The following is a 14,441-nucleotide window of genomic DNA, read 5'->3' on the forward strand; positions in this document are numbered from 1 at the left end:
TTTTTTTTTTTTTTTTTTTTTTTTTTTTTTTTTTTTTTTTTTGGTACCAGGGATTGAACTCTAGGCCTCACGCTTACAAGGCAGGCAGCAGAACCATTGAGCTAAATCCCCAGCCCCTTATTGGGTCTTACAGGGGCAAAACATTCCTGCCTTGCAAGTCCAATGGTCCCTCATCTTCCCCAGGGCCTGGAAGTGAAGTAGCTCCACAGTCACTGAATGTGGATTAAGAGCATTAAAAATGTTAATTTCTTAAATTTTCCTTTTCGTCTAGAGTTTTACCATCTGGAATAGCGGAAAAATCCTTTCCTCTTTCTGAACCAGTAATTTATCTCCCTCCCCCTCATTTCTAGAATCCTCATTATGCAATACCATGAAGGCCTGAATATAAAGAATTTCACCCCATTTACCTGATTTTCACAAAATAACTCCAATTGTAAAATGATGTGATAATTTACCTAACCATTAGGTGGCGACCTTTCACCAGAGTCCAACACGTACTTGGGCCATGCAGTTACAATAGTACAGCTTATCAACTTTTTCTTCATCACAGCATCCTGGTGATCATTTGTCCAGTTACTCATTATGTAGGGTGGGGGGCCCTAGATGGTACTGAAGCCCAACTGCCCATTTCAGAAATAAAGGTTAGTATAGTAAGAAAAAGATAAAAGAAACCAAATCAAAGGAGTATTTCAAAACAAGCAAATATTTAGAATTTTTTTCTACATCTGTATCTCTTTTCACACCAGTCAGTACCCAAAATGACCTGTAGTAAGTCCATATGATCCTCAAGTGACCTCAAATGGCAAAAATAACTTCACCCAAACTGGTACCATAGAACGACCCAAGGGAAGGTCAAAATGGCTATTCCATTACTCCCATTAAATCGTGGAGACAGTAGGTCCCTGGAGTACACTTTCCAATGGGAAACCAGGCAGAGACCATCAACTCCCCAGACAACTTTTTCCTTCCACTAACAAGTGTTTAGAGCGTGGTGACACAGGCCTGTAATCCCAGCACTTGGGAGGCTGAGGCAGGAGAATCGCTGAAAGTCTGAGGCCTGGGCTGCATAGTGAGCTTAAGGCCAACCTGGACTAGACAGTGAGACCCTGTCTCAAAACAAACAAAAGCCAGAAAGTGTTTACAGGTAGCTGATGCCACAAACTGGGTAAAAAAGGACATAAAAAGATGTTCCCTAAAGCTACTTAAGTGTCCCTAGAGTAGTCAGTCCTTTTTCCCAAGTGCTATCACCTCCCAATTTGGAACCAGAAACGGAAGACATTCAGAAGCCAGGACTTACCTCCTAGGTGGCTTCACCAAAACTGTTACTGGCCACCTAGGTTCATTAGATTGCAGCTGACCAGATCGAAGGAGCCAATTTGGTGAAAAAAGAGAAAAGCCTTTATTCAAAGCTAGCTCCCAGGAGGAGAGAGCTTCATCACGAAATCACCATTTCCCCATGTATAGGTGTGCTCGGGTCTTCTAGAGCAGCAACAGTAGAGGGGAGACCACAATAAGACAAGAGACCTGTCTAGGATTGTTCTATCCCTCCCAGGACCCACCCACCTCCCTCTTCCCCATAGAAACGGCTTGACCTCCTCGGTGACCACTCTTGTCAGTTCTATCCAGTCACCTGGGCTGCACAGAAGTGTTAGTGACCTTTTACATACTAGGCCCAAAAGTTTGGAGAAGCCACTTGTCTCAAAGGAAAAAAGTCTAACTTTTAAAGCTCCACAACTTGGGGTGTGGGGCTTGGAGGTGGAAGGCAGAAGCCGGATGGCACAGAAAGGACATGAGAGAGGAGGGAAGCAACACCCTCACTAGACAGTCACACTCAGCGTCTGGGAGGTTAGGAGAATATTGTTTTCCTTGCAGTAAAATGATAAAGACCAGACATGGAGGAGAAGTCAGGAAACCCTGACGGTCTGTGTACTGGGGACGCAGTACTGAGAACCAGTGATGGGATCCTAGAACAGGCTCGAATCCGCCCTGAGGAGCTCTGCATACGTACACAGCGCAAAACGTCCCCTGCCATCCAGAGCGCTCACAGCCGCCTCCGCCCTTCAAGTCAGCGTCAGAGGTCCAGCTCTCCTACAAGCCGGGCGTGGCCTAGCCTCTTCCTGAGAAAGGCGACCAGGAAGTCGGAAGTCCAAATCCGGCCCCGCCTGCGACTCCGCCGCGCGAAGCGCCTGCGCAGCCGCCAGGACTTCACTTCGCCACAAGAAGGGGTCTAACGCCTGCGCAGGTAGGGCGCCCTTAGCCGGGACGACCCGGAAGCACCCAGGATCCGGGTCGGGGTCGGAGGATACTAAGACTTCCGGCCCCTCCGCTGCTCTCCCAGCAGCACCGGGAACGCGCGTGGGTTGTAGTGCTGGAAGAACAGAACGAGCCTGGCACTCCGCACTATAGTGGCGGCAAGCGGGAAAAAGAGTCGGCGAGCTCCTAGACCCTCGCCACTGTCGCTGGTGTCCCCACGAGGGGCCGCAGCATCATGGCCCAGAGGATCCAGGCGTCCTCTCCGCAACGCTGGCTAAGGTTTGCTTTGGGGTTCAACCTCAGGACTGGGCCAGCAGGACAGGCCCTGGAGCCCCAAAAGCACTGAGAATTGCACCTACCGTACTCTAGAGGAACAAAACAGAGAAAGCCTCCCCATGGCCGGCATTGTGCTCAGCCTGCTCCACCTCAGGGTGGAGAGAGAAGCCAGACCTCCGGTTATTTCACGACCTCTCTGCTTCCGCCTAGAACAGAGCAGTCCTGGCCGTCCAACTGCTCCAGCAGAGAGGACACGGGGGGAGGGGGTTAATGCTGTTACCCACTGGGAAGGGGGTCACAATGTAAAAAGCCAAGCCCAGGGCCCAGGGCTTGCCGGCAGGGCTCAGAGGGTGCCCCTTAGCACCCCCAAGAGAGCATCATCGCCCCTGTTTTGTGGAGAAGGACAACAAGGCGCAGAGTGGGTGCCTAGTGAGTGTGGTGTGGAGCTCCGCTGCAGAGTCTGCTCACTTAACACAGCCCACAGCTTCCCGTTTCAGCACCAGGGCTGACTTCCTCAGAGGTTACAGTTGTCTGGAGGCTGAGTGGGCGGTGAAAAGGATGGATGCAGAGCTGTTTCCACCTGTATGTACCTGACAAATACGGCAGGACCGAATGTTGCCAACGGGATGAAGCCAAGATTCTGCTGACAGGATGTCTAATTCCTAAGATTTTGGAAAAAAAGAGTTTATTTGTAGTGCTGGGAATGGAACGCCGGCCCTCTCAGATGCTAGGGAGGCTGCACCCCCAGACCCTGGTTGCTGGCCTGGGCCCTCCGCCCGCAGCCTTCTCCTCTGTCAGGGCTACCCCTATGGGTTGGCCCCCGTACCCTCTCAGAGGGGGAGGTTGAGGGGCTGCCCTGAGAGCAGGGACAGAGCTGTTTGAACAGGGTCTGACTTCTTGCCTATCACAGGTAAGGACTGGGCAAGAAGAGCCTGAGGAACTGTGGGCCACAGGTTGTGTTCTCCCCTGCTTCCTCACCTAGAGAGGGCCGGAGAACAGGCTGCCTGGGTGAGCGGCCCCTGAGCTCCAGCCTGGGCTGGATGCTTGCTAGCTGACCCTTAATTCTTAGCAAACTTTGGGTCCTACACCCAAGCCCATGTAGAAAGAGGACAGTGGCTTGGAGGTGTGCCTGGGTTGCAGAGGGAAGGCCATAGCCTCCCTCCCGCCTGTCTGTCCAAAACCCAAACACAGCACCACCAGCAGCATCCCCTACACCTCGCCCACCCATCCAGCAACCTCCCCTTTTCCAGAGACCAGGCTGCTCTGTGAGCACCCTGCGCAGGTGGGTGCTCCTTTCTCCTCCACTCTCCGTCCTTGTTTGTTCTACTGTGTTCTCTCCTGATTCTAAGCCTCGAGGGAACTTGGGATGCAGCAGCAGCCCCAGGGCCTGTGTGAGGCCTTGCTGGGGGTTTGTGCTTGGGACAGGGCCTGGAGCCCTTGGAGAAGGGAGAAGCTGGGAATGCCAGCTGCTGGGTGAGGAGCAGGGTGGCACAGAGGAGCACTGCTCTGGGAGTTTTGGGGAGAGCCAGGAAAGGAAAGAACCTCCAGGGCAGAACCGGGATCCCCGTGTGGTGGGCATTTGTGTTCAGAGATGTTTGGTCAGGGGTGGGACTAGGGGTTTCCATCCGGAACCCTGAAACGGGAAGTGGGTGGCGCCAGTGACAGGCCAGGGCAGCCAGTCACAGGGTCAGGAAAGCCGGCAGGATGTGGGTGGCAGCAGAGCCTGGTGCAGCAGCTGAAGGTCCCCAGGCTGCCGTGCTGTCAGTAGATAGCTCTCCATGAGGACCTCTCCAACACCCTGTTCTTCGGTCCTCCCCATGTGACTGGCCAGTGTGGGATCAAGAAGGCAGGGCGGGAGTGGCCTGACACTGTTGGGGTGGGGTGTTCCCTGAGGCGAAGCCCTGGGCATGATCTCCAGGGGTAAACCAAGAATACCTGTCCTGCAGGTATCTTCTGTCACTGTTCGGAGCCACTCATGTTTCCATGGTCACACCCCACCTCTTGCAGCCATGCCAGTTGCTCTTACAGGGTGAGATGGGGACTTGGCTTCCTCGGCAGTCCCGCTGTGCTGGGCTGCACCCTTCAACCCTGCACGTCCTTCTGTGTGGCAGTGTGTGAGGGTCTCGAGCTGGCCATGCCAGAGTCAGACAGGAGTCAGTCCACACAGGGTTATCCCACCAGTTCTCCAGGAGTCCGAGACCTCTGCTGGGGCTCCCCTAGCTTTTTTTCCACACCCCCAAGTAGAAAGAGCAGACTGAACAAGTTTCCTGGGAAGTCTGAATTACCCAGGCTGGGGAGGGGGAGTGAAGGGAGAGGTGCATCCCTCAACCTGGGCAATGAGTCCTGGCCAGAGGACAGGCCAGCACCCAGCCTGGGGCAGAGTTCGTTCCAGAAATGCTGGCCCTCTGAGAGGAAAAGCAGCAGGATGGGAGGGTGGAATGAGTCCTAGCTTCCCTGGGTGCCCTCCATCTGTTCCTCCAAGCAGCTGTGTACGCTGGGCAGGCCACTGATCCCAGTGTGCCCGTGTGCCGCTCGCCCAGACCCAGCTGTGACGTTCCCAGAAGTGACGCCTTCCTCGGGGTTTGGATGGGACCATGGTGTGCCCATGAATGATCTGGGTCTCCTCCTGCCCCTGCCTGTTCCCTGGGTCCCCTGGAGCTCCTGCAGGAGGTCCTTTCCCTGTAGCAGCAGTCCTGAGGCTACAGTGACCTCAGCTTCTCTCCGACAGGAGCGACAGCAACTTTGTACTTCCCTTTCTCACTCCCTCTGGGGTGTTTGCCTGCTGTGTCCCCTGGAAGAGCCATCACTTAGCCCCTCTGATCCTCTCAGCTCTTTTCACAGTGGGGCTATTGTCCTCACTTTGTGCCAGGCACTTGGAGTCCAGTGCCCAGCTATCCCCAGTTCTGTACTGCTGGCTACTGCTCCCCACAGCCCAAGAGTCACCCACCCTTGACTGGGGAAACGGGCAGAGATTTCGCATGCTGACGGCCTATCTCATCTTTTTCTGCAGGGAAGGCAGGTGCAATGATCAACTCCCCATTCCTGGAGCTGTGGTGGCCCAAGGCCATGTCCATCCGGAAGGGGCTGGGCCTCGGGGACAAGCCCAATGACTCCTACTGCTACAACTCAGCCCAAAACAGCACCGTGCTCCAGGGTGTCAACTTCGGAGGCATCCCCATTGTCCTGCTCATCGATGTCTGCTGCTTCCTGGTGAGACTCTTGCAAGCATTTCCGCTCTCGAGTGTGTGTTTAACCCTGGGGCATCTGGGGCACTCTGGTGAAAGGTCAGGCACAGCTCTGCTGCTGGTGTGCAGCTCTGTCGCCGAGGGCATGTGACGGCTGTGTCTGCTTTGGAAAGTAGAGACACTGCGATAATCCCTCCCTCAGAGAGTGCTGGAGTCTACGGAGGTTGTGCGTGTAGAACCGCAGCTGCTTTTTTGTATGCCTCTAATGGCGGAGGGACTGCCTGCCTTCTCCAGGGCCTGGCAGGGTGAGTCCCAGGGACAAAGGAGGCACTCAGTGTGCATGGATCAGAGTGGGATGCTGCTCCCATGCGGTCACTCCCTCTTTTTCCCCACACCACTGGCATGCTGGTGGCCAGTTGGAAAGAAAGTCAGTCCACTGCATGTGTGGTAGGTGTGGGGTGGATTTTTTTTTCTTTTTTTTTAAAGATGAAGTCTAGCTGTGATGCCTACACTGACCTTAAACTCCTGGGCTCAAGCCATCCTCCTGCCTCAGCCTCCAGAGTAGCTGGAACTATAGATATGTGCCACCACACCTAGCCTTGTAAGGGTGGCTTTATTGTTTTGGTTTTTTGCTTTTGCTTTTGCTTTTGTGGCTTGTTACTTGTGAACCAGGTTTCACACTTGCTGAGAAGAGCAGGAGAGGGCAGGCTGCAGACCCAGCTCGGCACCTGTGGAGCGGCCTCATGTTTTTCCACCCCGAGACTCACTCGCCTTCAAGAACAGATGCCCACCTTCCTGATTCCCCTGAGAAGATCTCTCTGGGGCTCAAGGCTTCAAGGCCTGTGTGCAGGCCCTTTGGATTCCCTTCAGAAAATCATGGCCAACCTTTAAAATCCATTTCTGGGCTGGAAGCGCAGATCCATGGTAGAGCCTCGCCTACCATATGGGAGACCGTGGGTTCCATAGCCAGCCCTGCAAACTTAATAAACAAATCGTTCAATCCCCAGTTTCCATCCAGAGCTGGCAGGGTTGCTAATGGAGGTGTCTCCCTCTACCTTCCTGAACCTTGAGGGGAGGTAGCCAGGGTGGCCGGGGAGGAGTGAGCAGCAGTCTAGAGTTAATAGGTTTCCAGAGCCAACAGAGGGAAAGACCTCAGGCCCCTCCTGCAGCTGGGAGACTCCAGCCTGCTGAGTGAATGCAGCCCAGAGCACCAGGACCCTGTGGAGTTTTGCTCAATGCACCTGTGCTGGCATCCGCACAGTGCATGTCAAGAAAACCAAACTCAACCTGAAACCCAGTCAACCCTGCTCTGCCTAGGAAACCAGGTTCTTTGATTCTGTATCTTAAATGAACCTCCAAAGCTGGGATTGATGCTGTGTGCCTTGTAGTTCCAGCTTCTCAGTAAGCTGAGGCAAGAGGATCCCTTGAGGCCAACCTGAGCAATACAGTAAGAGATGCTGCCAAAAACAAACAAACAACAACAACAACAACAACAACAAAAACTGTATAAAGAGAAGAGAAATTGTTCTGGGATGCCCAAGACCAGATCATACTTTCCCACTTGAGATCAGGCCTCATGGCTTCAGTTCTGCCTTAGAGCAAAGGGCAGGCTCACACATGTGGCTGAGGATACTCCAGGCTGAGTGCTGCGATTTGGACAGGGGTGATAGGAGCCAGTGAAGGAAGCAAGTGGAGCGTTGGACCACGGAGCTGTGTGGCCTGGGGTCCCCTCTGTGGGCCTGGATGATGTCCTTCACACCCTGCTAAATCTGGGCGGGTGGGCTTTTCCTTTAGAGCTATGCAGTGGACTTCTACTTGGTTTCTTTCTTGCTTTTAGTTGTTAATCTTGGTGTTTTCGATCATAAGAAGAAGATTCTGGGATTATGGCCGCATTGCCCTGGTATCGGAAGCAGACAGGTAAAAGAATACTCCAGACTGTGAGTGAGTATGTCAGAGTGTCGAAGTGTGTCACTGAGTGGCCAAGCAGGGCCCATGTGCAAGGGTGGCTTTTCCAAGTATACCTGCCCACCCTGAAACCTGGGATGACCTCCTCCTCGGTGACATGACTACTCCGAGGACAGAGTGCCCTGAGCACTGTCTTGGGCTTCGCGCAGTGGGGAAAACAGCTCCCAGGGCCTTGATCACCCACTGAGAAGCATGGGCAGCCCCCACCTTCATGGTGTTGACCTTGAGTCCCTGGTTGGGCAGAGGCCTCTGCTCTGGCATTTGCAGATCCCTGGGGCCATGACTTTGGACGAGGGGGCACCTGTTGGGGACCTCTGATGCTTTCTGCCACCATCGGCCAAGCAAGGTGCACTCTGCAATGGGAAAAAGTTTATGGGGCCCTGGAGGACCTGTGACCTTGGTCAGGCTCCAGGCTCATCTGCCTTTGGTGTGGCTGTGCACCGTTGTGTAAATGTGTCAAAAGTTACAATTCCTCTTGTTTTGTGCTGTTCGAAGTAGGATGGTGGAGCCAGAGGTAGGAGAAAAGCAGAAATTCACATAGTATAGACACCTCCGATTCACAGGGTACTTTTATGAAAGTGTTCAGAGGAAAGGATCAGATTAAAATGTCTCCCTTTAAGGTGCCACGGCACGTCAGCTCTCAAATGAGGGGCCTGCCGTCTCTCTATCTCTGAGGTGGGGTTCATCTTATTATGAGTGGTGGTCCTGTGGTAATTAACAGCATTGTTTGCTTCTTAGTGGTTCACAAAATAACTATGCACCTGACAACCAGTGGTAACTTATGCTTGATAAAATGCAGTGTTTTGTAAAAAGTGGACCTACTCCATTCACAGGGCCTAGAAATGTCCTGTAATGTTAAACCTTGCACGTAAATAATAAACCAAATAACACAATATCTTACATATTTACAAAGCTTATGCTTTGCTCTTTAGCTTTTTATTTCTGTTTATGTGTGTGTGTGTATGTGTGTGTGTGTGTGATACCTAATATATATGTTCATCACAGGGAATTGGTACATATACAAAAGTTGTCATTATCCTTTTTTTACTTCCCCCTCCTTCCCTTCTGTATTCATTCATCCCCATGTCCCTTTCCAATCTCCACAAGCTCTACCTCCTTCTTTCCTATCATGTGTCTTGTATTTTGCTCTTTAAATTACTTATACTTTGGATTTCTCATTTATTTTTGTCCCAGCCAGTGAGAGCCGATAAATTTGGTCCTGAATTCTAAGATTAGGCAGCAAAATACTGGACTAATTTTTCAACTTCTTTTTTTATTTTTTTACAACCATCTGTCACTTTGTTTTGTTTTGTGTCTCCAATAAATCCAGATTACAGAGATTGTCATCAACTTCCTCCTCGGGGAAGCAAGACTTGGAAAGTGAACTGGTTGGTACCCAAGGGACAGTGGAGTTGTGGCCGGGCTAGGGACAGGTAGGGGTTGGTGGTTTGGGTTGGCTGTATTCCGGGCCCTGTGGCTGTCGGGTGACCAGAGCTGGACAGTGCTGCCCTCCACATCAACAAAGCCATCTGAACTTGACAAGCACCCAGGACAGAAGCAGCCAGATGACCCTGCATTCAGAGACTTTAATGACTCACAGGCAGAGAGGGCTGGGGAACTCCAGCCTGCTCCATGTTTGTGCCTCATACTTATGGTTTTGCATTGTCCTGTCTGCTCGTCCCAGCTTATCTAGCCCTCTCCCTGGCACCAGGTACCCAGTAGGTGCTTAGTCATTGTTGAATTCAAATTCAAATATTTGAGATGAACAAATATTTTTCTTTCCCAACAGGGTAACAGGCCAGCCTTAGAGACTAGAAAGTTTAAAAGACATGAAGGTCAATAAAACTTGCACCCACGCTTTTCCTCTCTAAGCCCACTTCAAGGCACTTTCCGGTTGATTAAGCTTGTTTCTTCTCCTTGTCCCACGTCCTATCTGGTCTTTTAGCAACAATAGAACAGAAGCCCACATCCCTTTCTGTAGAGCACCCTGGACTTCACCAACTCTTGATCCTTTCATGATTGGAAGGCTCAGGTTGTCAGAATGTGGGGGTTCAGTGAAAGGTCCAGGCTTGGGGTGCACCTTACCAAGGCCCCGGGGCAACAGGCTGTGATATCTGGAACAACTGGCAGCTTTTGGTCATAGAATGGAAATGCTGTGTTTGTCTAACAGGAGGCTAATTGTTACTTAATTTCAAAGCCATCGCCTCCCAAACCCCAACTACTGGATGCTAATCCCCCTCTGTTTGCAGGGATGCTGCCCCTGGCTGATGGCCATCTTCCGTCTACAGTGAGTACCTGGGGCAGTGCCTGGGGGTGGGTGGCTTCAGTTGGGCTGCCTTGTCCAGGCACTTGGCCGTTGGGGAGGACAGAGCCAAGATGCCTGCTCCTCAGGCAGCACTTGGAGACCGAGAATAAAGGAGACTGTTGAGGGCACAGAAGGAGGGTGGCTGATTCAGGTGAGAAGATGCTATTCATTGCATAGCTTTGTCCTGGAGAGAAGTAGCCGGCAAGGACTCATTCCCAAGCATATTTCTGAGCATCTTCAGAGCCACAAACAACGTTGGGTGCCTGATGCTCACTCCTTGAGCCTGCTAGACAATGAGGGAGGTGGGCAGTGTCCCCGCTGTGAGCAGAGGTGGAAGGAAGGGCTGCCCTCATGTCCCAGCCCTTCCACAGCCGTGCTGCTGGCCTCAGCAAGCCGCTCATGCAAAGGTGGAGCACAGCCCCTTCCTCTCTAGTGAGGGAGTCTGGCTGTGTGAGACTGGAAAGTCCATGTCCCAGTGGACACAGCACTTCCTAGGGAGGGAATGTGGAGCAGGCCACCTCCCACTTCTGGGCCATGGCAAGGACCGGGAAGGAGGCAGGAGCAGTCAGGTATAATGACGTTGGAGTGATCAGAGCACAGGCTCACCTGCAGGGAAGGTGGAAGGAAGGTGGCCAGAGGCCTAGGCACACCCGAGCTGCATTCCAAAGGTGATTCCCTGCTGCCATCTTGCCACTGAAGCAGGAAGGGCTGTGGGATACCCATCTCCCCTCACCCATATGTGTGAGGTGGGCACAGATGTCCCCAGTGGTATAAGGTGGCAGGTAGCCATTCCTGTGCCTCTGGTGTGGTACAGGGACCAAGGGCATGGGCAGTCTTTCTGGACTTTTGTATGCACATATGTTAAAAAAAATCAATAAAGTAGGGATGACAGCACACCGTCTCCTAGGGTTGCTGCGAGTGTTAGATAACACAGTCCCTCCTCTTATGACAATTCCTTCTATGTATCTTGGCCAGCGATGACCAGATCCTGGAGAGGTGTGGAGAGGATGCCATCCACTACCTGTCCTTCCAGAGGCACCTCATCTTCCTGCTGGTGGCAGTCAGTGCCTTGTCCCTGTGCATTATCCTGCCCGTGAACCTCTCGGGAGACCTGCTAGGTAATGACCCACCCTCACATCTGTCTGGGTTGGAAGGGGCAGTGGCAGGGTAGGGAGCTGAGACAGGCACTCACTGTGGTAAAGCATAACCCCGCAGTCAAGCCCCATTCCGGATGGGAGGTGGTTTTGGGATGACTGAGAAGGATCCTGTCTGAGTAAAGGTCTGGAGGAGAATCAGCCCCAAACCCAGGCCTAGAACTGGGGCCCCTAATACCAATTTCTGCTTCTGTCTAAATAGGATTTTTAAACGTAGAGGTTGATAGGATAAAGGGGCTTCAGAAAGTGTTTTACACTTTCCTACCTTCACCCAATTCAGGAGGCCACAGTTTCTGGACTGGGAAGATGTCTGTGACGCTCAGTCAATATCAGTGTGGAAGTGTATCTCCCCAGCTTCCAAATGCCACCATGGAAACATTTGTATGCCTACTGATTCCATAGCTTGGTCTTGGTAACAGCTTAGGATATTTCTAGTTCTCTCAAAGCATCTAAAAGAGAGAAAAGTCTCCAAGGGAGAAGAGTGTGAACTCTGCCTCAGCGTGGCAGGTTGAGAAGTTGTCAGGGAGCACCTTGGAGCCCAGTAGAGGCCCTGACTGGTGCACCTCTGAAAAGACTGCGGGCACAGTGCTGCACCTCCCCAGGGCTCCCTCAGCAGAGGCAGGTGTGCTCTGTCCCCATCATGGCCCTGTGTGCTTCTCCACAGACAAAGACCCCTACAGTTTTGGAAGGACAACCATAGCAAACCTGGAGACCCAGTGAGTGTGGGCCCCGGGAGTGGGCTTCAGATGGGCAAGTCCATGAGGAGGCAGATGCACAGACGAGGGTGGACAGGCCGGTGTCTGTGGGTGTTGCAAGGCTCTTAGGGAACAGGGAGGCCAGCAGGTCCCGGCCTCTCCCTGATATTCACTGGGTCTTTGGAGGCATCTGGGATAACGGAGCCATTGGTCCTGCCCGCGCTGTCCCCACAGCAATGACCTGCTCTGGCTGCATGCTGTCTTTGCTGTCATCTACCTCTCCCTCACTGTGGGCTTCATGCGGCACCACACCCAGTCCATCAAGTACACAGAGGAGACCCTGGTGAGTGGGGACAGGGCTTTGGGGCCACAAGCTCGGTGGGGCCTCAAGCCTGGTTTGCATATTGGGCCTCGCTTGGCATCATCTTTGCGTCTTAGTCTCCTGGTGGATTGTTCAAGTGTTGGACCTTTGCCCCCATTCTGCCAGCTCACTCTTTGATCTGTGGGCTTGGGCTGGATGGAGTGAGACCAAGGAGAGAAGTTTGGGCGGCGGGGGCTTGGGTCAGCTTGGAGGTGCAGTACTTGACCAATGTGTCCGGCCTTGGATCTGTGCCCCAGGACAGCAGAACAGAAGGAACACAGAGGCGGAGGGCAGCCCTTCTTTCTGCGTCATGGCTTCAGCCCAGGTCTCCTCTGCTCTGCTGTGTGGCCCATTTGAGTCGCTCTCCCTCTCTGGGTTTTCCCTCAGCTCCTGTCCTGCCAAGGATGCTCGTACAGTTGCTTTGGAGATGGGTCCTTTATAGCTGGCAAGGACTGTAAATACAGCAACATTCTGTAGGTCCCAAAGGCCATGGGGCGAGAAAGCCAGGCCATCTGATTCTTTTTTCTTTCAGAAGACTGAAATTGGAGGGAAACCTGGACCACTTGCGGTGGCTCACCTTAGTGAATTTTCCTCCTGGTGTGTTTCTCTGGCAGGTTAGACGGACTCTGTTTATCACTGGAATCCCTAAAGATGCCAAAGAAGAGAATGTGGAGAGGCACTTCTGGTAATGGGGCTAGAATGTGAACATGGCAGGAGCACAGTGAGTCTGTTCCCACAGCGTGGGCACAATAGCTTGATTCCAGGTCAGAGCAGAGAAGGCCTTGGTCCTGTGTCTGAGTATTAAATGACAGCCTGGTGCAGCTCTGCCTGTGCTGGGCATTGGAACTGCCAGGTGGTCCATCCTCCACAGACAGTCAAGTCTGCTCCACCTGACCTGTGTCCAGAGCACTGGCCAGGTATAGTGCAAATGCCTTGAGAGCACATGGGAACGAAATGTTCGTTCCTGGTCTGAGTATTTGCTCTGCACTGTTACAGAACCATGAGCCAAGCTTTTCTGCTGAGATGGCGTCCACTCAGGGACGACCTTGACTTTGCGGCTTGGCCCCTATCACACTCATACCTACTAAGGTCCATGCTCTGCTCCCAGAGCTGCTTTGTGGCAGCAGTGTCTGTACTCATTATGTCTTCCTCAGAACCCTTATTGGAACCTTATGTCTATGTGTCAGCTCTCACTGAAATGTGAGCTTATCCAGGTTCTGTTTCCAGTACTTAGATAGTATCACCTGGAGACTGGCATGGTCCTGGAAATCCCAGAAATCTGTGTCCAACTTTGTGTGTGTTACAGGTATTGCATGGTAACCATTAACATTGATCTTGGAACTGGGCTGTCTGGATTAGGCTTCTGGCTCCGACACTCCCTACCTGTGTGACCTTGGGCCTTGGTATTCTCATCCCTCACAAGTTTTGATGAAGGTTGTATAAGGAAATGTATAGTAACAGTACCTAGCCCATCCTCAGTGCATAACCTTTTGCTAATTGTCAATATGTGCTTAGACATTTTCTGGGCTAAAGGTCTCTTACTATCATTAGACTCTAAAAGTCTGTAACCTTCAAATAAGTACATATTAACATAAACAATAAAGCTCTTCTCTTGAGTAGTTAGGATAATGGGTGTGGTGCTGAGTGTAACATCCAGGACTCAGACCCTGTGAATACCATTGAGCAGACCCCAGCCCTAAGCAGTGGCATCTGATGGAAAGCTGACTGTGCATATGCTTGTCACTTTGAGGGAGTTCCCTTCGTGATACTAAAATATGCTTACTGCTTCACATTGTGGTTCATGCTTGTAATCCCAGGATTCAAGAGGCTGAGGCAGGAAGATAGCCATGAGTTTCAATCCAGCCTAGGCTATATAGTGAGTTCTAGGCCAGTCTGAACTGCACAGTGAGACCCTGTCTCAAAAAAGGCAACAAGGAAACAAAAAAAATTTTTAAAGAAAACATGCTTCATTTCATGCTGGAAATGTAGCTCAGTGCTACAGGGCTTGCTTAGCATGAGCAAGACCCTGGGATCCATCTCTCCAGCACGAAAATAAAAGAAAAGAAAAGAGTCTCTGTAGTTCAAAACCAGCCTGGACTACATAATGAGTTCCAGATCACTCTCAACTACATACAGAAACCCTGTTTCAAAAAATCAAAAAAATCAAAAAAAAAAAAAAAAGAGTCTGTATTAAACTTCACAATTCCCCTCCTGGGGAATGCGTAACAGAAAAGAGCCTCTGTTGGC

General features: G+C 51.8%; 1 protein-coding gene across 5 annotated transcripts in view; it reads left to right on the forward strand.

Moving 5' to 3' along the window:
* Positions 1–14,057, forward strand: part of LOC104847549 (CSC1-like protein 1) — a 54,332-nt gene extending 40,275 nt beyond the window's left edge. The window contains exons 1-10 of one of the 5 annotated variants that reach the window (XM_010602988.3): positions 3,076–3,111; positions 4,476–4,558; positions 5,540–5,739; positions 7,552–7,631; positions 9,010–9,067; positions 9,929–9,966; positions 10,960–11,102; positions 11,803–11,854; positions 12,068–12,176; positions 12,809–14,057. In XM_010602988.3, coding sequence (XP_010601290.1) covers positions 3,092–3,111; positions 4,476–4,558; positions 5,540–5,739; positions 7,552–7,631; positions 9,010–9,067; positions 9,929–9,966; positions 10,960–11,102; positions 11,803–11,854; positions 12,068–12,176; positions 12,809–12,883 — 858 coding nt within the window. In that variant the 5' untranslated portion in view covers positions 3,076–3,091 and the 3' untranslated portion in view covers positions 12,884–14,057. Of the gene's footprint in view, positions 1–2,274; positions 2,533–3,075; positions 3,112–3,221; positions 3,440–3,487; positions 3,812–4,475; positions 4,559–5,539; positions 5,740–7,551; positions 7,632–9,009; positions 9,068–9,928; positions 9,967–10,959; positions 11,103–11,802; positions 11,855–12,067; positions 12,177–12,808 lie in introns of those variants that run through there. The other 4 variants (XM_010602990.3, XM_010602991.2, XM_010602992.3 and 1 more) reach the window with 4 other exon arrangements.
* The last annotated feature ends 384 nt before the right edge of the window (positions 14,058–14,441 follow it).

This window comes from Fukomys damarensis, unplaced genomic scaffold (assembly GCF_012274545.1).
Source record: "Fukomys damarensis isolate Sample0158 unplaced genomic scaffold, DMR_v1.0_HiC HiC_scaffold_11, whole genome shotgun sequence".
Classification (NCBI taxonomy): Eukaryota; Metazoa; Chordata; class Mammalia; order Rodentia; family Bathyergidae; genus Fukomys; species Fukomys damarensis.